The 25287-nt window shown below is 38.7% G+C and overlaps 3 protein-coding genes across 5 annotated transcripts in view; 1 reads left to right on the top strand and 2 right to left on the bottom strand.

Moving 5' to 3' along the window:
- Positions 1–21321, bottom strand: part of LOC309697605 (uncharacterized protein) — a 34321-nt gene extending 13000 nt beyond the window's left edge. Inside the window, exons 1-16 of one of the 2 annotated variants that reach the window (XM_082519659.1) lie at positions 21150–21321; positions 19967–19987; positions 18761–18916; positions 18497–18664; positions 18214–18243; positions 17806–17844; positions 17268–17423; positions 16997–17164; positions 7880–7909; positions 7455–7496; positions 5634–5672; positions 2723–2878; positions 2459–2626; positions 734–763; positions 286–327; positions 70–108 (exon numbers count right to left, since the gene is read on the bottom strand). In XM_082519659.1, coding sequence (XP_082375785.1) covers positions 70–108; positions 286–327; positions 734–763; positions 2459–2626; positions 2723–2878; positions 5634–5672; positions 7455–7496; positions 7880–7909; positions 16997–17164; positions 17268–17423; positions 17806–17844; positions 18214–18243; positions 18497–18664; positions 18761–18916; positions 19967–19987; positions 21150–21207 — 1342 coding nt within the window. In that variant the 5' untranslated portion in view covers positions 21208–21321. The remainder of the gene's footprint in view (positions 1–69; positions 109–285; positions 328–733; positions 764–2458; positions 2627–2722; positions 2879–5633; positions 5673–7454; positions 7497–7879; positions 7910–16996; positions 17165–17267; positions 17424–17805; positions 17845–18213; positions 18244–18496; positions 18665–18760; positions 18917–19966; positions 19988–21149) is intronic. The other variant, XM_082519660.1, reaches the window with a different exon arrangement.
- Positions 1–25287, bottom strand: part of LOC309697527 (uncharacterized protein) — a 125953-nt gene that overhangs the window by 24234 nt on the left and 76432 nt on the right. The window lies entirely within an intron of this gene.
- Positions 8969–15265, top strand: LOC309700215 (uncharacterized protein). Of its 2 annotated transcripts, none has more exons than XR_014274605.1 (2): positions 8969–14954; positions 15157–15265. XR_014274605.1 is itself a non-coding variant. In XM_082523662.1 (2 exons), exon 2 carries the CDS (start codon positions 10281–10283, stop codon positions 14493–14495), a length of 4215 nt encoding a protein of 1404 aa, XP_082379788.1. In that variant the 5' UTR covers positions 8969–9316; positions 9519–10280; the 3' UTR covers positions 14496–15265. The 2 variants fall into 2 exon arrangements, 1 of the variants encoding a protein (XP_082379788.1); XM_082523662.1 differs by having other exon boundaries at positions 8969–9316; positions 9519–15265.

Genomic DNA, 25287 nt, shown 5'->3' with positions numbered 1-25287 from the left:
TACATTTTAAAGTGCAAGTGATGATCAAGAGCTCAAAGACATTTATACTTTTCATTTCGTACGTCATACCATATGGTGAAGTAGGAATTGTTGCTTCTGTTGTTGTGACTGTGAAAACAGAAAAAAGCAGTAGTTCAGATTTCAGTATACTTTTCTAATGCAGCCAAATAAATAGCTGTGTTGGTACAACAAAAGTCATTCATGTTTTAGATTTTACAGTGCAACTGATAATCTGGAGCTCACACAAGGACATTTATTCTTCACGTTACATTTCGAAAGCCATACCGGTTGTTGCTGTAGTAAAGGGTGGGGTTGATGGTGTTATAACTATGGAAACAGCAGCAATTTAGATTTTAGCATACTTTTTTATCTTTCAAAATCATATTTTCCAATGCAGCCACAAAATCTAATGTACATCATCCGTGCAACATTACATATTATGTCTGTTGCAACTTATATATTATGTTTTGAATATCAGGTGTTTGCTTTAAGGACATGCAGCAGAACACTTCAATTGTTGTGGTTACATATTATCCCCGTATAAGCTTTGGTCAGTAAAGGTAGCTTAAATTTATATTTGAAGCTATATAAATTATTAACACAAATTGAATTGTTGAAAGATTGTTTAAGTACAGTTTGTAAGTAAAATGACTACACATCTTTGTAATGAAATTTACTGGGGAAAAAAATACTTTAAAGAATGAACAAAGAAGCAAGAAGGATGTTCACATACCAGGAGTTGTTGTTGGACATGAAGAAACATCTATGGAGGAAAATTATGACTTTAAAATGTTCATTTTCTAGTGAATGATAAAAATGATTAATGGCAAAGAAGAACAAAACAAATGAAAGACAGACAAAAGAAAAAAGAACACACCCTCATTTCTAACAACAAAAGGTTCACGCTGAAGCAGATGTTTAATAAATGATTCTAAGTAACCATAATTCTATGTTGTGCTGGTCAGACACATTTATTAATGTTTTTGGTGAAAGCACTTATCTTTTGCAACAGCTGGAAGATTTCAGTGCTTACTTGTGATTAGTTTACAGAACTCTCCCTTAGAAGGAAGGAAATGTGAAGGGATTTCTATGTTAAGAATAAAATAGAAAATGTATTAAAGTGATTTTAGAGTTTAGACTGGGAGGGTTGAGAGAATGATAGGTTGTGCCTCGACATTGGATGATTTAATGTAAACAACATCATTTAATATGTAGATCTGTATTGGTGTAACTCCTTTCCAGGCAACTAAAACTGACACAGTTATATAAACAAATGTATGGATCTAGGTTGGAGCTTCCATTAACAGCTGTGGATGGCAGGACTCAACCTGCCAGGCTCCTCAGGTTCAACTATTTGTTAGAGTGCCTGGGTCATCGATCCAGTGGTTTGTGGTTTTGGTTCTTTGATTTTATTTATTTCATTATATTCTAGCTTTTCCTTATGGGTTAAAGGATTATTCTTAGTTTAGGTTCTTTGTGTGGGTTTTGTTAGAGTTTTAGTGTTCTGGTTTGTGATCTGTGATCCCCGTGCGTCTCTGTGTTATGTTTCCTGTTTTACTTTGAAGGTCCATGTCTGCTTCCCTTGTCTCGTTAGCCCTGATTTGCCACAGCTGTTTCCCTCCTGTTTCCCATTCCCTGATTGCTCCCTCTGTGTATTTAAGCCCTGTGTTTTCATCTGTCTGTGTCACGATCTCCCTTATCTACTCTCATCTTGCTGTGTGTTCAGCCAGCCAGCCAGCCAGCCAGCCAGCCATTAAGACACTCATGTCTTAATGTTTTGAAATAACCTCAGACCTATAATTACAATTGGATGGGAACAATCAGTAATGAAGCTTGGGCACAGAGTTTATTAAATAAAATTTGTGCAAGATCAATTAATTGCACTATTATTTAACTCTTTGTTGTCTGCAGTCTGGTTTTGCTTTTAGTGGACAGCTTGGAGATACTTGCCTAATAAGAAAGTAATGCCATCCCACAGTCCTGTGTACACCCTCAAAACAACCCTTTTGCCCTTCTCATCATGACTATGTGGTCATGGTGAAAATTAATAAAGTTGGAGTCAACACTATGCATTTAGCAGTACTGCTCAAGAGAAGTGAGAATCAATAGAGTAACTTTTTTCAGGTGTCATGAGATTTAAAAGTAAGCTCAACAAATGTAAGCAAATACAAAATTTGTCTGTGCAGTTTGGATCGTAGGGTATCTTGCTACGGTAAATATACCATTTCTCTGTTTCCTATGACGAGAAAAAAAACCTTAATATGCAAAAAATAGAGAGAAAGACCAAAGAGAGGACTGGAACGGAGAAGTTAAAGCTAAAGTCCTTTTGTCATACTGTAAAAAGACAAAAACAAACAAACCAAAGTTTAATCATTATTTTTGGTTGGTTAATTTGCACTTTTGCGGTGCGTGTGCTGCAGAGCAAGGAGTTAGAAACTGGCCCGTGACAGAAGCTTACTTTCGATTGGTTCACAGAACTCTCCACCAGGAGGAAGCCCTTTGATGCATTCACAGGTTTGGGAGGTGACATTACTGCATGCACCGTATCGGCCACACTTCTCACATGACCAGGCAAACTGGTCCTCACACTGACACTGCAGTCCTCCAGTGGAGTTTGGATAGCACCCTGATAAACACATTTAAGACAATCACCAAACACAGCTCACAAATCATGCACCAGAGTATGAACACATTTAAATGTGACTGAGCACAAAATTCTTACATGTGGTGAAGTTCAAGTCTTCTAGTATTAAAGACTCGGTGATGTTTTGGGGGAAGGACACATTTTCCACATAGCCTCTAAACAGATCAATGAAATTTGAGGGCAGACTGGATATTGGGAAGAGCAAGTTCAAGTCTATATAAAACTCCACTGGCTCTGTAGAGGAGACAAGAAGAAAATCATCACAAAACTCTTTCACAATTATGAGAAACAACATTTACATAAATTGTTTATGAACAAGCACAACATTTATCTAACATGTATGTTTTTGCTTCTATTGAGACATACAAGACCAGAAGTAGTAGGGAAGTAAAGGGCCACACCTCTTAATTTTTTAATTTAAATTTTTTTTCAGCTCCATTTTCACAGGTGTAAAAACAGTATCTAGCCATGCAGTCCACCTATTTCAAACATTTATGAAAGGATGGATCTTTCTAATGAGCTCACTAACTCACTAACTACTGAGGTCCAAACCTCCTCTGGCATCAGCTTAAATACATGAGTTTTCTTGGCTGGGCAGCTGCAGCTGATCCAATCAAACATAAATTATTAAATTTTGAAAACAACATTGATTTTGATGCAAATGTTTATTATAATGATGAATAATATTCTAAATGTTATTCAAGAAGAAATGTAATAGTATTTGCATATTGCATTTAAATAGTAGAAGCATTTATATAAATCTTGTTGAAATTGGAAATTATTTAAAAACATTAAATCATCGGTTTCAAGTGACCTAGTAAACCTAGTCAGATTACCAAAGACAGTACTATCCTTATTGACAAAATTGATTTTCCGAATGCTCATTTTTCAATAACAAGTGGATTTCTTTTGACTTATTGAAGTTATCATCTCCCTATTTTTTGGATTATACATGATTCAGATGTCAAGTGTTCATTTAGTGTGAGTGAACCACCTTAAAAATAGTAAGGCTAAGAACACAAGAAAGAATTACGGCATTGAAGACATATAAATAAATCAAAATTGGGATGACGTATATATTGATGACCCAAGTCAAACATAAAATGAAAATGTGAAAAAGTTTTCTTGAAGATATCAATAAATATTTTGTAAGAATAACTCCAAAGTTGGCTGGTAAAACTATGATCTTTTTTCTGTCTGCTGCACCCTGGAATTGCTTTCAGTGAACAGCTTGAAGATAATCGCTTAACATTAATACTAGTGGTGCAACAGATCACGGTTGATCCGTAATCCGAACCGATCCCACTCTACAGTTCGGCACGCACGTGATCCGAAGATTCGAAAAAGAAGAAAAAAAGTACGTGTATGGTGGGCGTGGTGGGTCTGCCAAGTGATAGATATGGCCAGCGCTAGCGGTCTAAGTGGAGGAGCAGAGGAGTTTGCGGTATTTAAGCAGCCCTTTGCTGCCCATTCGACCAGGCAAAAGCTATTACAAAAGCTATTGGGGTGTTTAGCTGCAGACGGGAGGCCATATTTCATTGTGCAAAACAAGGGGTTTAAACTATGATGAACCTGCTTGAGCCACGCTATGATATCCTGTTTGCGTCCACTTTAGTGGCAAGATCGTTTCAAGCATGTATGAGCAGGAAGAGATTTAAGTTGTGGCTGAACTGTCCCAGGCATCTTCTATTGCCCTAACTACTACAAATAGGTGTAGCAACGGAAAGCTACGTGACCGTGACTGCTCATTATATCACAGCGGAGTGCAATATAATGAGCAGTGTGTATTATTGTAGGGTCTACCTTACAATATAAAGTGCCTTGAGGCGACTGTTGTTGTGATTTGGCGATTTATAAATAAAATTGAATTGAATTGAGTGGTAGATACAAAGCCTTATACTGTCCTATATTGAACCATAATTGCTTTTTTTAAATAATTGCATGGAATGAGTCTTGAGTTGAATGTTTTGAACAGGCAAAAAAGACTTCAATAAGTAAATGTTAATTTTTTTTAATTTTTTTGTTTTTACTGATGCAAAAATTGAGCCAATCCGTGACTTAAAACCGTGATCCAATCCGAACCGTGACATTTTTGATCAGTTGCAGCACTAATTAACACTACTACTACTACTACAACTAATAATAATATAGTCCTGCTGCAGTCGATTTCAGAACTTGGTGCAGCAGCTCTACAGGTCATTTGAGAGTGCCTCCCAGATGACCAAAATCCTCACTATTTTGCTAAGGGAGAGACACTTCAGACACGCTAAAACAATAACATCGAGTTGATCCAGACCTTGTTAAAAAGATAGGCACAGCTAAAAAAAAAAAAAAAAAAAAAGACAGAGAAGATATAAAGGGGACAGAACATGGAGAATATTTAAGGTCATAGATACCCAGGTATAGCAGAACTGAAAGATGTAGTAGTGACAGTCAAAAGAGCTTCACCATAAAAACACTATAAGAATTCCAAAGGATTTGCTCCTGACTCAGAAAGACATTAACTAGGACTAGTTTGTGAAAACAACAGAACATTCATACAGTATTTAGAGAGTTGAAGGATGGGACTCTGTTAGAATTACAAGACTTGGAAAGAACTAAGAAAACTTCAAGTTGCAGTGTTAATCAGATATTTCAGGAATGTGGTTTCCCTTAAACAGACAAATACAAATGACAATGAATCCACATTTTTGCACAGATTTTTGGCCTGTGAGCCCCTGAATGGCCCACTGAATGACCAAATGAAAGACCCACTGACGGCCCACTGAACTGAATTTGGTGGTGAAAAATGTTTGTTATGTTAATTACTGTTAACACTGACTGGTCAGTTCTGACCGGGGACACTAAAGTAAGGGGATGGGGTGCACAAAACCGGACGGTTAAATAGCGGTGTAGTTACAACAGCGGTGATGCAGTTTTTTACATTTTAAAGTGCAAGTGATGATCAAGAGCTCAAAGACATTTATACTTTTCATTTGATACGTCATACCATATGGTGAAGTAGGAATTGTTGTTTCTGTTGTTGTGACTGTGAAAACAGAAAAAAGCAGTAGTTCAGATTTCAGTATACTTTTCTAATGCAGCCAAATAAATACAGTGGGGCAAAAAAGTATTTAGTCAGCCACCGATTGTGCAAGTTCCCCCACCTAAAATGATGACAGAGGTCAATAATTTGCACCAGAGGTACACTTCAACTGTGAGAGACAGAATGTGAAAAGAAAATCCATGAATCCACATGGTAGGATTTGTAAAGAATTTATTCGTAAATCAGGGTGGAAAATAAGTATTTGGTCAATAACAAAAATACAACTCAATACTTTGTAACATAACCTTTGTTGGCAATAACAGAGGTCAAACGTTTACTATAGGTCTTTACCAGGTTTGCACACACAGTAGCTGGTATTTTGGCCCATTCCTCCATGCAGATCTTCTCGAGAGCAGTGATGTTTTGGGGCTGTCGCCGAGCAACACGGACTTTCAACTCCGCCACAGATTTTCTATGGGGTTGAGGTCTGGAGACTGGCTAGGCCACTCCAGGACTTTCAAATGCTTCTTACGGAGCCACTCCTTTGTTGCCCGGGCGGTGTGTTTTGGATCATTGTCATGTTGGAAGACCCAGCCTTGTTTCATCTTCAAAGTTCTCACTGATGGAAGGAGGTTTTGGCTCAAAATCTCACGATACATGGCCCCATTCATTCTGTCCTTAACACGGATCAGTCGTCCTGTCCCCTTGGCAGAAAAACAGCCCCATAGCATGATGTTTCCACCCCCATGCTTCACAGTAGGTATGGTGTTCTTGGGATGCAACTCAGTATTCTTCTTCCTCCAAACACGACGAGTTGAGTTTATACCAAAAAGTTCTACTTTGGTTTCATCTGACCACATGACATTCTCCCAATCCTCTGCTGTATCATCCATGTGCTCTCTGGCAAACTTCAGACGGGCCTGGACATGCACTGGCTTCAGCAGCGGAACACGTCTGGCACTGCGGGATTTGATTCCCTGCCGTTGTAGTGTGTTACTGATGGTGACCTTTGTTACTTTGGTCCCAGCTCTCTGCAGGTCATTCACCAGGTCCCCCCGTGTGGTTCTGGGATCTTTGCTCACCGTTCTCATGATCATTTTGACCCCACGGGATGAGATCTTGCGTGGAGCCCCAGATCGAGGGAGATTGTCAGTGGTCTTGTATGTCTTCCATTTTCTGATGATTGCTCCCACAGTTGATTTTTTCACACCAAGCTGCTTGCCTATTGTAGATTCACTCTTCCCAGTCTGGTGCAGGTCTACAATACTTTTCCTGGTGTCCTTCGAAAGCTCTTTGGTCTTGGCCATGGCAGAGTTTGGAGTCTGACCGTTTGAGGCTGTGGACAGGTGTCTTTTATACAGATGATGAGTTCAAACAGGTGCCATTCATACAGGTAACGAGTGGGGGACAGAAAAGCTTCTTACAGAAGACGTTACAGGTCTGTGAGAGCCAGAGATTTTCCATGTTTGAGGTGACCAAATACTTATTTTCCACCCTAATTTACGAATAAATTCTTTACAAATCCTACCATGTGAATTCATGGATTTTTTTTTCACATTCTGTCTCTCACAGTTGAAGTGTACCTCTGGTGCAAATTACTGACCTCTGTCATCATTTTAAGTGGGGGAACTTGCACAATCGGTGGCTGACTAAATACTTTTTTGCCCCACTGTAGCTGTGTTGGTACAACAAAAGTCATTCATGTTTTAGATTTTACAGTGCAACTGATAATCTGGAGCTCACACAAGGACATTTATTCTTCATGTTACATTTCAAAGGCCTTACCGGTTGTTGCTGTAGTAAAGGGTGGGGTTGATGGTGTTATAACTATGGAAACAGCAGCAATTTAGATTTTAGCATATTTTTTTATCTTTCAAAATCATATTTTCCAATGCAGCCACAAAATCTAATGTACATCATCCGTGCAACATTACATATTATGTCTGTTGCAACTTATGTATTGTGTTTTGAATATCAGGTGTTTGCTTTAAGGACATGCAGCAGAACACTTCAAGTGTTGTGGTTACATATTATCCCCGTATAAGCTTTGGTCAGTAAAGGTAGTTTAAATTTATATTTGAATAGATAAATGATTAACACAAATAGAATTGTTGACAGATTTTAGGTTAATAAGTACAGTGACTACACATTTGTTAATGACGTTTACTGCAAAAAAATACTTTAAAGAAGCAAGAAGAATGTTCTCATACCAGGAGTTGTTGTTGGACATGAAGAAACATCTGTGGAGGAAAATTATGGTTTTAAAATTTTCATTTTCTAGTGAATGACAAAAATGAATAACAGCAAAGATGAAAACCAGAAATAGATAAAAAAAAAAAAGGAAACAAGAACACAAATACACCCTTATTTCTAACAACAGGTTTATATTAGAGTTAAAATGTTATAGGTTACCATTTCAAAAGCTAAAATGGCTTGGCTTGCTCCCTATGTAACCTACGCATATGAGCACGTGCATGAACTTCATAAAGGGAACAAGCAGCCTTGAGAAGAACAGACTGCACTCAATAAAGGAAGCCACCTGGCATCACAAGATAACGACAACATCATGGGAGGCTGCATTCACATCGTATGACAACGCTTGCACAACATGCTTTGTAACCATATATTGTGTCTTAGCTAACATAGCAACAAGCTTCATGAATATTCATGAGTATAAACAATAAAAGCAGCTTGCAGAGGGAAGCAAGTTGAAGTGGTTTGGAGACAACGGCTTCCCTTGCGGTGAGTGAAAATTTGAGCTCTGTGTGACCTCGTTCCTGGGTGAGTTTCTTTTTATCCAGCAGTATCAGGGGTAAAACTGTGACATTAAATTGGTCCTTCGAGCCGGATTCTAGTTCATCGGGGAGGAGAACGATGGGCTGAAGTCTCACGTCAGCCAGGAATACTTATCAAAAGACCAAGGGCACAAGATTTTCTGCCAGGCCGGTTGAATAGCATCTGCCTTCCCCCCAGCGGGCACGGATGTATGGATTCAAGACTGAGACCACGCGGTAACAACTTCACGTAAGTACAAAGGGGACAGCCCTGTAAACCGTGTTCCGTATATGCAGAGTAGTTTGGAACTACTGTACGTCTCTCTGGGAGAGCCAACGAAAGAAGTGTTTGTTGCTTTGTAAGGTAAAGCCGCGACCGTGAAGCCCGGTGTCCGGGACACCACCTGGCTGTCGTCACGGATGACTAGAAGTCTTTCAGAGAAAGCCACGAGCCGGGATTGTGAGGTCCGGGACTCTGTGCGGCCATCGTCTGGGACGTCAGGGAAAGTGAAATTGTGGCTGCCGTCAGCAGCAGTTATGCAATTTAAGACAATTTTATGGTTCAAGTTACAATGAATAAGTGAAATACTTTATTGTTAATATATGTGTGTGATGTAATGTATGTTGTTGGCTGGAAATACATTTACAAGGGTTACAGAATGTTTCCGGGGTGGAACCAATGTTTAGTCTGTTGTTTGGGGTGACAATATTTTCAGTTACACGCCACACTCGGTAGAGCGCAGCATGCTTTTCGTCTCTCTCTGGTGGTGGTAGAAACATGTAGACGTATGCAACGGAGCGTTCGACTATGGGAAAGAGTGACACTACAAGAAGCGTTTCATTTAACCCCTGCAAGTTAATGCGGCCAATGAGGTATGCAATTTGTATATGTTGTGATAGAAAATAAGATGTTTGTTTGTGATAGAGCGAGCGAGTTTATGGTAACCACGTGTATATGTTAGCATTTTGTGAAGGTAAATTGTAAGCATTTGTGTTGTTTAATGATGTACCTTATTGTTTATTCTCTATGAGAACAATGTACGGCGGAAATTGATTATTTTATGTTGTTGTACAGTTCTCACGGCATCGTTACGGCATCTCTGGTGGCATCGTTGGTGGCGCCCGTGTGCAATAAATGCCAGTAAATCAAGAACGCCTTGTGTTCGTTTTTCAACTTGGAGGGAGTTACAGTGAGAACTCAGTCTGCTCGGCATGAGGCGAGGAGACGAGTAGCGGTGTCGTCATCCACTGAGCAAGAAGAAATTCTTCGCACGCTAGCATCAGACAGATAAGACTATGCATACGCCAGTTAACCTAAGTAGCAAACAGTTGAAGTTTACATGGACGATCCTTTAAGTGATGCATTTAAAACAAGTTAAATGTTAAGAAGTGGGTCAACTTTGACGACTGTTTAACGGAACACTGTAAGAACTGAAAGTAATCTGGTGCTCTGCATATCTCCTTTCTAAGTTCATGGTTCTGTCTAATAAGATTTTTTATAGGTGAAGTCATTTTACCTATTCGTGTTATTTGGATGCTAGAAGTGTTGTAGAATTAAGTGCTGCGTCGTATGTGTTGTTGGTTTAGGAACAAAGTTCACCATATTTATACGACTCAAGATGGTATTCATTCAGATATTTTATTAAGGTTTAAGGTGTTGTAAAATCTTGAAGGTATTATCCATTCTTGATGTTTTGGACAAGTTCACCTAAAGACAAGGTTAAGCTTGTAGCTATTAATATTTCAGGCAATTGAGCTGGTCTGTTGTTAAACCGCATGTCTGTTAAAGGTATAGCTAGAATTTATTTTGTGCCAAGTAATAAGTAAACATCGCAGAATGGATCAAACAACTGAATATGAAACTAAGAACGGCGACTTACTTGAGGATAGTAGTGCCACAAATGTACAGCAGTCATGTGAAGAAGAGCCACGAAGAAGTCAAAGACCTCGAAAGCTTACTGAAAAGGCTCAGCAACTGCATGATGATAAGTCAAAAAAACTTCAGCATCGTTTCACTACAACTTATGATAAATGGAAAGCAAACGCCAAGCAAGCTAAGAAAATGATAAAGGGAGCCCCCTCTGTTGAGGTTGTGAAGGATTTGATGTGTAAGTTAAGTTGTGCATCAGCAGATGTGAAACACGCATATGAAGATTTGCGCAAATGTGCTTCCCCAGACAGTGAGATCCGTCGTAGGGCAGACACCTGTGACGCGGTATCCAAAATAATCTTGGACAATGCAACCACTTACCTTCAGAATAAAGATAACGAAGACGTTCAGATAGAGGATTTAGTCTGGCCTGAGTCTAGTTCAGTGTTTTCATCTTCAGCTTCTCAAGGCATAAGTAAGGGCTCTCAAAGAAGTCTAAGCTCTGCAAGCAGTTCCAGCATAAAGTCACAAAAGTCAAGCCTTTCCTCCATTAAGAGACAAGAGGCCGTAGCAGAGCTAGCTGCTACACAAGCTGCACTAAAGGTCCTGCAAGAGATAGAATGTGAGCAACAAGAACTTGAAAGTCTTGAAGAAGAAAATCGAAAGAAGATTGCATTACAAGAGGAAGAAAATGTGGCAAGAAAGAAAGCACTGGAAGAGAAACGCAGACAAATAGAGCGCTTACAGACTGTTAAGGAGCTAAGTGCGGCGAAGGCACGACTCCAAGTTTATGAACAAGACATAAGCTCGGATGAGGAAATAACAGAGTTACTTCATAACCACGCAGCTCAACAACATAGATCTCCAGGAGTTGTAAGGAGTCCACGTGAGCATCCCGTGATACACCAAGCAGATAGTATCACAGTCCTCGCTGAAGCAATAGCAGAGTCTATTAATGTAAGCCGTCTCCCAACACCTGAACCATCTATCTTCATGGGTGATCCACTAAGGTATAGCGATTGGAAGATGTCATTTCAAACCCTGATAGGTAGGAAAAACATTCCAGTAGGGGAAAGAGTCTATTACCTTCGTAAATATGTTGGCGGACCTGCAAAAAAGGCCATTGAAAGCTACTTCCTATTAGGAACGGATACAGCTTACAACTCAGCATGGGACATCCTGGAAGAAAGGTTTGGAAGTTCATTTGTGATAGCTAAAGCTTTCAAGGATAAGCTTGCCGCATGGCCCAAAATCGGACCCAAAGACAGTGTTGAGCTGAGGGATTTTTCAGACTTCCTTAGAGGCTGCCAGGCTGCAATGTCCCAGATTAAGGGTCTGGAAGTATTGAACGACTGTGATGAAAATCAAAAACTTCTAACAAAACTGCCAGATTGGCTGGTGGCCAGTTGGAACAGGAAGGTGACCGAGGTAGAAGAAACTTGTAATGTGTTTCCTACTTTCAGTCAGTTCGTGGAATTCATCACAAAGGAAGCAAAAATAGCTTGCAACCCAGTGACTTCTCTTCATGCCCTGAAGTTTAATGATGGTGAAAAGGTAAAGATAACAAAGGCACGAAACATTGGTGCAAAGGTGCTTGCGAGCAACTCTGAAGAGAATGCAGAACGTAAGAAATGCACTTTTTGTGAAAGATGCAATCATGGCATACAGACATGCTGGAAGTTCAGGGAAAGACCAGTTGAGGAACGCGTTAAGTTTATTCAGACAAGGAAGTTGTGCTTTGGATGTTTACAACCAGGACATCTCTCAAGGACCTGCAAAAGAAGGAGTCTTTGTGAGACATGTAAGGAAAAACACCCAACATGTTTACATGAAGACCGTGAAAGAGCAACCAGAAGAGAGAAAGGCAGTGATGAGCATGGGGAGAGTGTAAAAAACTCGAAATATGCTAAGTCAACGGAAGGAACAGAGAGCAAACATACTCCTGAACCATCAAATGAAGCCATGTCAAACAGAGTAGTGCAAGGTATGGACAGCATGTACTCCTCTACGGTTGTCCCAGTTTGGCTATCTACATCAAGTAACCCAGAGAATGAAATTCTTGTATATGCACTACTTGACAACCAAAGCGATACCACATTCATTATGCAAGATAAGGCAGAAGCTCTGGAAATGAAAGGGGAGGCTGTGCAGTTAAAACTCTCCACACTTTCATCCAGAAATACAATCATCCCGAGTCAAAGGTTAGTTGGACTGCAGGTGAGAGGTTTCTATTCATCAAAGAAGATTTCTCTCCCTGTAACCTATTCAAGAGAGTTCATCCCTGCCAATCTAAGTCACATTCCTACACCAAGAACGGCAAGAGCTTGGACACACCTAGAGCATCTTGCAGAGGAGATCGCTCCATTGATTGAGTGCGATGTAGGGCTTCTCATAGGATACAACTGTCCACAGGCTTTGCTGCCCCGAGAGGTCGTCCCAGGTAAAGACAATGAGCCATTTGCTCAAAGGACAGATCTTGGATGGAGCATAGTCGGTTGTGTTAGCCCATGTGTCGACTATGGTGATGCTATAGGAAGCAGTCACAAGATTGTCATGAAGTCAGTGAAACCTCACCTCCAGACATCTAAGAAGCTCACAAACGAAGTGAAATATATATGTCGAACCCAAGTCAAGGAGTTCATTTCACCGCCAGATGTGCTGAGGATGCTTGAGTCTGACTTCAGTGAGAGAAGAGTAGAGGATGCTAATCTATCTCAGGAAGACTTGCGTTTCCTAACCATCATGGAAGAAGGAATCAAAATCAAGGCGGATGGTCACTGTGAAATGCCGCTCCCCTTCAAGAAAGATCGACCAAATCTCCCAGACAATAAGACGTGTGCAGTCCATAGGCTTCGATGTTTGAAAGGAAGATTTGAAAAGAACAAACAATATCAAAGGGACTACACGACCTTTATGAGTGAAATCATAACAAATGGGGATGCAGAAAAGGTCCCAAGAGGAGAAATTAACAACAGTCCTGTGTGGTACATTCCTCATCACGGGGTGTATCACCCACACAAGCCAGGAAAAATACGGGTTGTATTCGACTGCTCAGCAAGATTTGAAGGCGTGTCACTGAATGATCACCTTCTTACCGGACCAGAATTAACGAACAGCCTGATAGGTGTTCTCTGTCGCTTTCGCAAGGGACAAGTTGCCATAATGTGCGATATCGAGCGTATGTTCCATCAGTTTCACGTCAAAGCAGAGGACCAGGACTACTTGAGATTTCTCTGGTGGGACGATGGAAACTTCCAGGCTCAACCATCAGTCTATCGCATGCGAGTGCATCTATTTGGAGCTGCCTCTTCCCCTGGTTGTGCAAACTTTGGGTTGAAACATGTTGCTGCCCAAGGACATGGTCACTACAGTGAAACGACCATTCAGTTCATTGAACGAAACTTTTACGTGGACGATGGGCTCACAAGTGTCGCAACCAAGGATGAAGCCATTAAGTTAGTAAAGGAAGCAAGGCAACTCTGCAGTGCTGGCAAACTGCGAATTCACAAATTCATTTCTAACGATCATGAGGTACTTGCATCCATTCCAGAGAGTGAACGTGCAGATTCAGTACGAAACCGCAACTTGGTTCTTGGTGAGTCCCAAATTGAGAGAGCTCTGGGAATCAAATGGTGCATTGTTGCAGACCAGTTCCATTTCAGAGTGATTGTGGATGAACGCCCACTTTCCAGAAGAGGAGTCTTATCAACTGTGGCATCCATCTATGACCCTCTCGGCTTTGTGGCACCATTTGTTCTGGTTGGAAAGCAAATACTCCAACAGATGTGTCAAGACAAGGTTGGATGGGATGAACCACTGTCAGAAGAGCTCAAACCACGGTGGGAGTCTTGGCTATTGGATTTAAGGAACCTGGCTAATGAATTCTGGACCAGATGGAAAGGGGAATACTTGCTGAATCTTCAGCAGAGAGGAAAATGGTACAAGGCACGGAGAAATGCTAAGATCAACGACATTGTGGTGCTGATGGACAATAGTCTACCCAGAAATGAGTGGAAGTTGGCCAAGGTAACCAAGGTGTACCCTAGTGAGGATGGAATCATTAGGAAACTCGAGCTGCTAATCAGTGATGCGACATTGGATGACCAAGGAAAAAGAGTTAACAAGCCAGTGTATCTTGAAAGACCTATCCACAAAACAGTTACCCTACTTGAAGCTGAATAGTTCAGAATTCTTGTCTCTGTGATCTATGTGACTAAGGGACTGTATACACTTGCCTTTACAACGAGGTTCAGTTGAAAAATCATTAATGATTTGGTGGGAGTGTGGCTGCCGTCAGCAGCAGTTATGCAATTTAAGACAATTTTATGGTTCAAGTTACAATGAATAAGTGAAATACTTTATTGTTAATATATGTGTGTGATGTAATGTATGTTGTTGGCTGGAAATACATTTACAAGGGTTACAGAATGTTTCCGGGGTGGAACCAATGTTTAGTCTGTTGTTTGGGGTGACAATATTTTCAGTTACACGCCACACTCGGTAGAGCGCAGCATGCTTTTCGTCTCTCTCTGGTGGTGGTAGAAACATGTAGACGTATGCAACGGAGCGTTCGACTATGGGAAAGAGTGACACTACAAGAAGCGTTTCATTTAACCCCTGCAAGTTAATGCGGCCAATGAGGTATGCAATTTGTATATGTTGTGATAGAAAATAAGATGTTTGTTTGTGATAGAGCGAGCGAGTTTATGGTAACCACGTGTATATGTTAGCATTTTGTGAAGGTAAATTGTAAGCATTTGTGTTGTTTAATGATGTACCTTATTGTTTATTCTCTATGAGAACAATGTACGGCGGAAATTGATTATTTTATGTTGTTGTACAGTTCTCACGGCATCGTTACGGCATCTCTGGTGGCATCGTTGGTGGCGCCCGTGTGCAATAAATGCCAGTAAATCAAGAACGCCTTGTGTTCGTTTTTCAACTTGGAGGGAGTTACAGAAATAAAAGTGAATAACGTTGTGTGTGCTCATGTGAGTGAGTGTGAAACAGGCACATTGTCTGTGGCACCAATTATTGTCAAAATGCAAAATCAGGCGAGTAAGACTGCCTCAGGGGGGGATGAGAAATTTATGGAAAAACACTCCCCAGGGAGCACACAAAGTGAAAATATGTTGGTAAAAAATTTAGTAAAACAGAAAAATAAATACCAAAGTAGATATCATAGAAACCTGATTGTATTATGTGAGATTATTACACTGTCTTAGCCCATGTTATACCTCTGATTTAAGCTTATGAAATTATTATATAGGTTTAGGTCTGTGAAGGTTCTCAGTCATCCAGGTCATCGTAGTCAAATGAGTTTGCAAAGAAAAGCATCTGGACTTCTTTAAGTTGCTTGAAGACGTTTCACCTCTCATCCGAGAAGCTTCTTCAGTTCTAAGGTCAAATGGTGGAGAGTCCCAGATATAAACCTAGTGGGAGTGACCCCCCACAGAGGGACAAAAGGACCCCCTGATGATCCTCTAATCGCCTGAGCCAAGGTGTGAAACTGGGTGTGGGTCCCAATCAGCCAGAGTTTCGGGTGAGTTCATTGTGAAACCTGGCCCCACCTTATCATGCGAATTCCTGAGATCAGATGGCCCAGGATGTGAGTGGGCGTTAAGGCGTCTGGGAAGGGATCTCAAAACTGGATCAAAAAAGTCATTCTGAAAAACTCAATGAATTCTGAAAAGGCTGGTATTGTGATAGCAATAAACAAGTTTTTTTTAAAGAAATTGTTACTTTTCTCTATGTTTTATGAAATCTGGGAGTGGTTTTATTATTCTTTAGTGAAACAAGCAAAAAAAAAAAAAAAAAGAGCTCTCCAGTGAGAAGAAGCCCTTTTATGTACCTACAGGTTTGTGAGGTGATATTACTGCAGAGTGCAAGATATTTAAAAGTAGAATAGGAGGCAGAGCCTTCAGTTTTCAGACTCCTCCTCGGGGAAACCATGGAACCAGCTCACTTTTTGAATAAAAAAAAATACACTCATGTCTTAATGTTTTGAAATAATCTCAGACCTATAATTATAATTGGATGGGAACAATCAGTAATGAAGCTTGGGCACAGAGTTTATTAAATAAAATTTGTGCAAGATCAATTAATTGCACTATTATTTAACTCTTTGTTGTCTGCAGTCTGGTTTTGCTTTTAGTGGACAGCTTGGAGATACTTGCCTAATAAGAAAGTAATGCCATCCCACATTCCTGTGTACACCCTCAAAACAACCCTTTTGCCCTTCTCATCATGACTATGTGGTCATGGTGGAAATTAATAAAGTTGGAGTCAACACTATGCATTTAGCAGAACTGCTCAAGGAAAGTGAGAATCAATAGAGTAACCTTTTTCAGGTGTCATGAGATTTAAAAATAAGCTCAACAAATGTAAGCAAATACAAAATTTGTCTGTGCAGTTTGGATCGTAGGGTATCTTGCTACGGTAAATATACCATTTCTCTGTTTCCTATGAAGAGGAAAAAAACCTTAATATGCAAAAAATAGAGAGAAAGACCTAAGAGAGGACTGGAACGGAGAAGTTAAAGCTAAAGTCCTTTTGTCATACTGTAAAAAGACAAAAACAAACAAACCAAAGTTTAATCATTATCTTTGGTTGGTTAATTTGCACTTTTGCGGTGCGTGTGCTGCAGAGCAAGGAGTTAGAAACTCGCCATGACAGAAGCTTACTTTCGATTGGTTCACAGAACTCTCCACCAGGAGGAAGCCCTTTGATGCATTCACAGGTTTGGGAGGTGACATTACTGCATGCACCGTATCGGCCACACTTCTCACATGACCAGGCAAACTGGTCCTCACACCGGCACTGCAGTCCTCCAGTGGAGTTTGGATAGCACCCTTTTTAAGACAACACAAAACACAATTCATAAGGCATACAGGATCACATGAACACTATTACACATGACTGATTACAAAGTTTAAATTAACATCAAGTCCTTACATGTGGTGAAGGTCAGGTTTTTCAGTGTTAAAGACTCAGTGATGACTGGGGTTAGGGAGACATTTCTCACAATGTGTCTGAGTACATCACTGAAATCTGGGGCCACACTGGATGCTGGGATGTGTAATTCAAGGACTATATCAAAGTCTATTGGTGCTGTGAAGCAGAAAAAGGGGGGAATCCATCACATATACATAACACAAAGATAGGAGATGATATTTACAAGAAAATGCTAACAAAAGCTGTCACTTATATGGCCCCTGTTTATTACATAGACACAATTTTGATGATGTATCTGCTCCCCACTTCCACACTGTTCTAATCTGGCACTGTCAAACCTTATTTACTACCACTTAAACTGAAAGTTGAAATACAGCTAATTGAGTCACAAGTCACATGTGATTCTAGATCATTTAAAGAGCTGTATTGTTGAAACAAAAGTGATTTTTTTTTTTTTTTTTAGATTTAATAGTGCAAGTCATAATCTGGAGCTCACACAAAGACCTTCATTCTTCACTATACATTTCCAATGTCTTACTGTATGTTGGTGTAGGTGATGTTGTTGATGGTGTTGTGACTATGGAAACAGGGAACGAAGCTATTTCTATTCTTCAAATTATTTTTTTCAAATGCAACCATAATATGTAATTTACATCATCCTTGCAAAATTACATATTATGTCTTTAATATCAAGTATTTGCTTTAAAGAGATGAAGCAAACACATCAAGTGCTGGGGTTATATGTTTTCACCGTATAAGCTTTGGTCAGTAAAGGTAGCTTAAATTTATATTTGAAGCTATATAAATTATTAACACAAATTGAATTGTTGAAAGATTGTTTAAGTACAGTTTGTAAGTAAAATGACTACACATCTTTGTAATGAAATTTACTGGGGAAAAAATACTTTAAAGAATGAACAAAGAAGCAAGAAGGATGTTCACATACCAGGAGTTGTTGTTGGACATGAAGCAACATCTATGGAGGAAAATTATGACTTTAAAATGTTCATTTTCTAGTGAATGATAAAAATGATTAATGGCAAAGAAGAAAAAAACAAATGAAAGACAGACAAAAGAAAAAAGAACACACCCTCATTTCTAACAATGACAAAAGACAAAAGACAAACAAACCAAAGTTTAATCATTATTTTTGGTTGGTTAATTTGCACTTTTGCGGTGCGTGTGCTGCAGAGCAAGGAGTTAGAAACTGGCCCGTGATAGAGGCTTACTTGCGATTGGTTCACAGAACTCTCCACCAGGAGGAAGCCCTTTGATGCATTCACAGGTTTGGGAGGTGACATTATTGCATGCACCGTATTGGCCACACTTCTCACATGACCAGGCAAACTGGTCCTCACATTGACACTGCTGTCCTCCAGTGGAGTTTGGATAGCACCCTGATAAACACATTTAAGACAATCACCAAACACAGCTCATAAATCATGCACCAGAGTATGAACACATTTAAATGTGACTGAGCACAAAATTCTTACATGTGGTGAAGTTCAAGTCTTCTATTATTAAAGACTCGGTGATGTTTTGGGGGAAGGACACATTTTCCACATAGCCTCTAAACAGATCAATGAAATTTGAGGGCAGACTGGATATTGGGAAGAGCAAGTTCAAGTCTATATTAAACTCCACTGGCTCTGTAGAGGAGACAAGAAGAAAATCATCACAAAACTCTTTCACAATTATGAGAAACAACATTTACATAAATTGTTTATGAACAAGCACAACATTTATCTAACATGTATGTTTTTGCTTCTATTGAGACATACAAGACCAGAAGTAGTAGGGAAGTAAAGGGCCACACCTCTTAATTTTTTAATTTAGATTTTTTTTCAGCTCCATTTTCACAGGTGTAAAAACAGTATCTAGCCATGCAGTCCACCTTTTTCAAACATTTATGAAAGGATGGATCTTTCTAACGAGCTCACTAACTCACTAACTACTGAGGTCCAAACCTCCTCTGGCATCAGCTTAAAGACATGAGTTTCCTTGGCTGGGCAGCTGCAGCTGATCCAATCAAACATAAATTATTAAATTTTGAAAAACACATTGATTTTGATGCAAATGTTTATTATAATGATGAATTATATTCTAAATGTTATTCAATAAGAAATGTAATAGTATTTGCATATTGCATTTAAATAGTAGAAGCATTTATATAAATCTTGTTGAAATTGGAAATTATTTAAAAACATTAAATCATCGGTTTCAAGTGACCTAGTAAACCTAGTCAGATTACCAAAGACAGTACTTTCCTGTACTATCCAGTTAATCTGATCAGACCTCTTAATGAAAAACTATTCTTTAATATATGTCACTTAAAGAAAATACAGATGCATATGACACAAAAACACATTAACATGCAGGTTTTTCCATATTGAGCAGTTTTGTAACCTAAAAAGATGACACCAGTGTTAAAAAAAATACTTTGTATACTTTGTTTTTTCCTAATAAAATGAAATCCTTACAACTAAGTTCTGCTAAGTATTTTCAGGAAATTAAAATTACACCATAGCGCCACATAATTATATGAAAAATGCATGGTAAAGTTAAGAGAGTTTTTAGTCAGAGGCTATATTATAAAATGTAACTGATGATGGTGTTTTTGTCTTGTTATCAAACATGTTAAAAAAACAAACAAACATGAAACTTGAAGAATTTTTAACAAAATGCCTTCATTTGCTCACCAGGCAACTGTGAGTGGCAACCTAAAAGTGGAAAAAGACAAAACTAGTTTAGAGAAGATATCTTGTGCTTGTGAGAAAGCAAACATATGAAACGTTGCAGTGAATTCTTAAATCAAAACATTTTTGACAAAAAATGCTGATCTTTGTTAATAATTATTCCATAAAAAATAATATCATTGTGGCGGGGGTGTGGTATTTGGCCTGCTGCGGGGGAGAAAGCGTCACAGCGAGCTCATGGGGCGGCACGGAGGCGGGGAGAACAGGTACATAAATTGACTGTGTCTGCTTTCTGACAGTGACAGCTGGCTGGGAAGGTGTGGCAGCGAGACAGAGTGCCTTTGTCCGGAGCCTAGGGTCGAAACCACAGTATTATTTGTCACACAATAAAGCGCCTGTGCTCTGACAACTGCTGCGTCGAGTTTATGTGCTCCACCTTGGCGGTCCAACGCTACAATCATTTATGGTTGTTTTAGGTCACTCTGTTCAGTATTGTAGTAATAATTATGTTAATCATATTCTGATAACCTCAGCTGAACAATTATTTTATGTTTTATATTATAGATTTGTTAATAAAAAAGTGTTATTGTGACAGATTTACAGCGAGATTTACACACTCAGGTAATCAAACAGAGCTCTCTTCTCAAAGCAATTCACAGATGATGTGTGATTTGTAGTATCAGTGTAACGGGTTAATATAGTAAAGGATCATAAACCAAATGTTTCCTAAACCTAATCTAAATATGCTTTGGTGTCAAACAGTCAACATCATTTATAAAGAGAAAAAGTTATTATTTATTATTTTGAATTGTAAGCTCAAAAGTATTTGTACCACCTCCAGGTTCACTGTTGTATCATATTAGCAGCGTGGTATCGACAATACTGATCCGATACCAATACTTTGTACAAAAACTTAGTGTTTTATTATTTTATTAATGATAAACTGCATATTTACCCCAAACAGATTCAAAAACATTAATATTCCCAGATGTCTTCACACTGTGAACATTTCCGATGATTTCAGATTTTAAACTGTTTAAATGTACTTTTATAAATACGATCTTAGATATTTATCACAGTATTGACAGAAAAATGTTTCAAATAGTTTACATTTATAGCTCTAATTAATCTTAATTAAACTAGCTAATGAGAAAAAAATAACTGAAGAAAAATCTTTGTTTCTCACCTTTGCAAAAAAGTATGATAATCACATTGAACCAGCACACAAGTTGTTGGAGAGCCATTGCTGACTACACCTCTTTCACGCTTTCTTAGACTTTCCTAAAAAATATGCTCCTCGCATGACGTTCTTCACCATAATGATTATCAGCTTTATGAGTAAAAGAACCAAGTCATACACAATGCTCTTCCTGCTGTCTCTTAGTGTGGTTAAAGAATGCATTCACTGTAATGTTGTGAAGGCAGTTGGACCACATTTCTCCACATGACTCCCTGACAGACTGTAATATGTTAAGCTATGATTCAGCTATGATTTTTTTGTTATTATTTGTGTTTCTGTTGTTTTGTTATTATTATGCAGGTTTAGTTTAGTTTTATTGTCAGTGGTTTTGGCAACTTGTATTGGATAGTCATGGTCCCAGCAATTTCTGGGGTCCACCTCCAATCTTAGTTTCACGCATTGCTCTCTCTCTGCCCGGGTAGTTGCTGGCTGGCTGTTGTCACTACGTACCACCGCCGGCAGGTAAAGCTTCGGGTTTTTCCAGGCTGTAGTTGTTATACCTGTTTCTTGCCTCCTAATGGCTTAATGATAGAACTATAAAGATAATATTCCAGAAACAACTTTTTTCTGAATATAAATATGAGACATGGTCAATACAAAGTCAATAGCACACAGTCTATGCATATTTTGACAGAAACCAAGAAAGGCCGGTGCCAGCATCAGTGTTTGTAGGGCTGGTGTGCAGTGACAACAGGTCTTGTGCCAATAGTTGATTTCCTTGTTGGACTATAATCTGTGAAACATATGCCAAACATATCTATCAGGAATGATATGAAGCAATTTTGAGCCACAAACATTATTCCTGTCACAAGCTGCAATCAGTTATTGGCAAAGTGACTTTTATACAGTACATCCTTCATGTATCCATCTAAAGAGTGTCAGTGACATTAACATGTCTTTTAAGAGCACTCTGGTCATGAGGACAGCAGAAATATAAACAACAAATATAACAGTTTTGCAAAGATATTTTAGATATTTTAGATATTTTAGAGGCCAACTATAGATATTATACATAAGAACATTATAGTAACCTATTGGCCAGTGTTTGGTATGCCAGATGGACTTGTTTTCCTTAGGTCTAGAGTTTGCAAGTGCAGTCAGAAGAGTCATTATTTGACACGAAACCAGCCAACTGTGGGTGGCTGTGGCTCAGGTGGTGAAGCAGATCGGCTACTGATTGGTGGTTCAATTCCTGGCTCCCCCAGTCTGCATGCCAAATATCCTTGGGCAAGATACTAACCCCAAATTGCCGATGCTTTCATCGGAGTGTGAGTGTGTGTGAATGGGTGAGTGAGGCATGTTGTATACAGTGCTTTGAATACTCCTCTAGAGTATAAAAGCGCTATATAAGAATCAGTGGCACCCAAGGCACCTGATGGAGCTGACATTAGGAGCTCATCCCAAGACAGTGTGGTGGCTGAGCTGACTTGTATAAGATCTATTCTTGAGCAGGTAGTGCATGACATTAACCCAAGTCCGCCAGCACTTATCTTTATATTTTTACATGCTGTAGTGCCATTTTTGGGAGCATTTCAAGTTGCTATACATCAATACAACCATTATAGCCCAAATTTTAGTAATATGTCTGCATTAAGTCCATAGAAACTACATAAATTGCATAAAGTGCAATAAACTACAAAAAAATTGAAAATCGTTTTTGGTTTTATTTAGATATATTTCTACTTGGAGAAATTTAAGAGGTTTATTGCTCAAAACTGTAAATACAAAACAGTTGTACAAAATAGTTTCCAACAAAAGGAAATTTATTTTGAGTATCTTCATAGTTTCATTTTTGAGATACACCAGTTTTATATACTGCAGGAAAAATGAAAATAAATGTTGTAATGCAAATTTTTAAAAAAAACACAGCATGTGCATCAAAATAAACTATTTCCAGCAGTGCAATTTGAGTTCTAAGCATCCCAGGAAATATACAGAAAAGAATATAAAGCCAAACATGACTTTTAAAGCATGCTTGAGGCCTAGTAAAATCCCTCAATGAAATGGGATGTCCCCAAAATCATTTTTAGGGTGTCAGATAATGTGTCAGGACTCATTAGATATGTCAAAGAAACTGTTTAACAAACTGTTGATATATTCACTATGGTATTTAAGATCCAATGCACAGCTTTCTTACGTGTCAGGAACTGGTATCACCCTACGAAACAGTCTAGCCCATGCAGAGTGTGCACAAATAATTGTTAGTCAAGTAGCTGTGAAATTTGCATATTATATTTACACTAGTTACATTTAATCATATCAGGACTAGAGAAAAGTTAGAAACTCAGGAATTCATATACACCTTTCCTTTGTTTGTGATGTTTGGGAAGACATGTACATTTTTATCATTTGTAAAAATGATTAGAAAAGTCCCATCAATGACCACCTTAACCTAAAACACACTGAACTTTTCAGGCAAAAATAGCCTGACTGTTTAATCAGGCGTTGTTTGTGTTTCTTTGTTAATCCCTCATGGGTGACACAGTTTCGCTCTGCATGTTGAAACTTGGCATGCTCTTGTTGGAGGAGGGCGCTTTTCACCCCTCATTCTCTTGTTCCAAAGCAGTTGTAGGATGAAAGGGCAGAGCACGTCGTACACCCTTGTTGTCTTCCTCAGCATCTAATACAAGGATCTTTCTGAACCCTTTGGGTTATTACTGTGGTTCTGAAATCTTCTTGTCATGACTAGCTAATGATGATTTATTTTGACAATTTATAAAATACAATTTCAAGAAACAGCTGATCAGCACTGTGTCAGTTCACTTTTTCATGGCACGATCATATTCTGCTCTCTCATCAAAGCCACAGGTGTCTCAGAGACATGCACAAAATGTCCTTAGGCATAAATACCATGAAGTATATGCTAATGGAAACTTCCATCAAGTAACACATAAACAAGAACTTGACATTTGTTTTTCTGCCAGCTAAGTTGGCAGATCTGCCAATGACTAGTTTTTGTTTTACATCAGTGTTTTTGGAAACCTGCTGAACAACATAAGCTTAGACATTATCATTCTTAAAACATGACATTTCTTGCCTCCATTTCCTTGTTGGGATCCATGGGTTTTTTTCTTTCTGCCACCCTCTCTCTTTTTTCTTTTTTCCCGCTTCACTCCGCACGCGAGTCTTGTGCTTTGCGCTGAGCAGAGGGGTGAGGGGCAGTAGTTACACTCACAGTAGCAAAGGAACAGAGCAGGACGGAAAGAGAGAGAAAGAGAGCCAGGGACAACAAGAGACAACATCGTCACATTAGTAAGGTGTGGTATTATTATTATTATTATTATTATTATAGTAATCATCCACAACTATTTTCAGTTGCGCATGATAAAATATTCAGAAAATGTATTCATGCAGTGATTCTTCTTTTTGTTTCGCATATTTTAATTTATATTTTATTATTTTGTGGTTTGCAGTGTTTTGTGTTGTTTCACTTTAAATTTCTTTAAAAGCAAAAAGCCTAAAATTTAAATAGTTAAAAGTTGAAATGTAAATAGTTGTTTTTATATGTTATAATTTATTTATTACATTTTATGTAAAGTGAATAAATAAAAGTATATTTACGGTGGCCCCTAGAGACAAAGCACGTACAAACTCCAAAACACAACGGAAGTGCTCTAGGATGCTAGGGGCAGTGTTGAGCTTTTGTTAGCTAGTGGCTACACAAGCCAGGAAGTACCAACGACCGGATTTGGTGTGTGGTAGTAAGAGGTAAATGAAGATTTCTTTTTAATTACTTGAATATATATGAGTGCTTGTGTATAAATACACAAACAATACACACATGCTTTCAATTGTATATTTAAGTGATCTAGTAGCTCTGTTTTGGAAGTTTAGTTAACGCTAGCAATGTTTTTTGGAGTTTGTACGTGCTTTATGTTTATATATTTATATATAAACATATATAAATAAAACCACAGGTTTTTTTTACATTAGTAATTCCTTTTGTGCATAATTTTATATTGTTGTTGATAATAAATTAATTAAAGCAACAAAACAACCTGAAGAGCCAAAAGAGCTGGTTCTCTAAAAAGAGCCGGAATTGCCATTGCTAACAAGCACTACCGTCATACAAAATAAATGCAGT

The sequence above is a fragment of the Aulonocara stuartgranti genome (assembly GCF_965226115.1).
Source record: "Aulonocara stuartgranti genome assembly, chromosome: 3".
NCBI classification, from domain to species: Eukaryota; Metazoa; Chordata; class Actinopteri; order Cichliformes; family Cichlidae; genus Aulonocara; species Aulonocara stuartgranti.
This window is presented reverse-complemented; position numbering and strand designations above follow the sequence as displayed.

Bases quoted from the DNA above. Each gene is read 5' to 3' on its own strand.
- LOC309700215 (XM_082523662.1), top strand. From the start codon at position 10,281: ATGGATCAAACAACTGAATATGAAACTAAGAACGGCGACTTACTTGAG.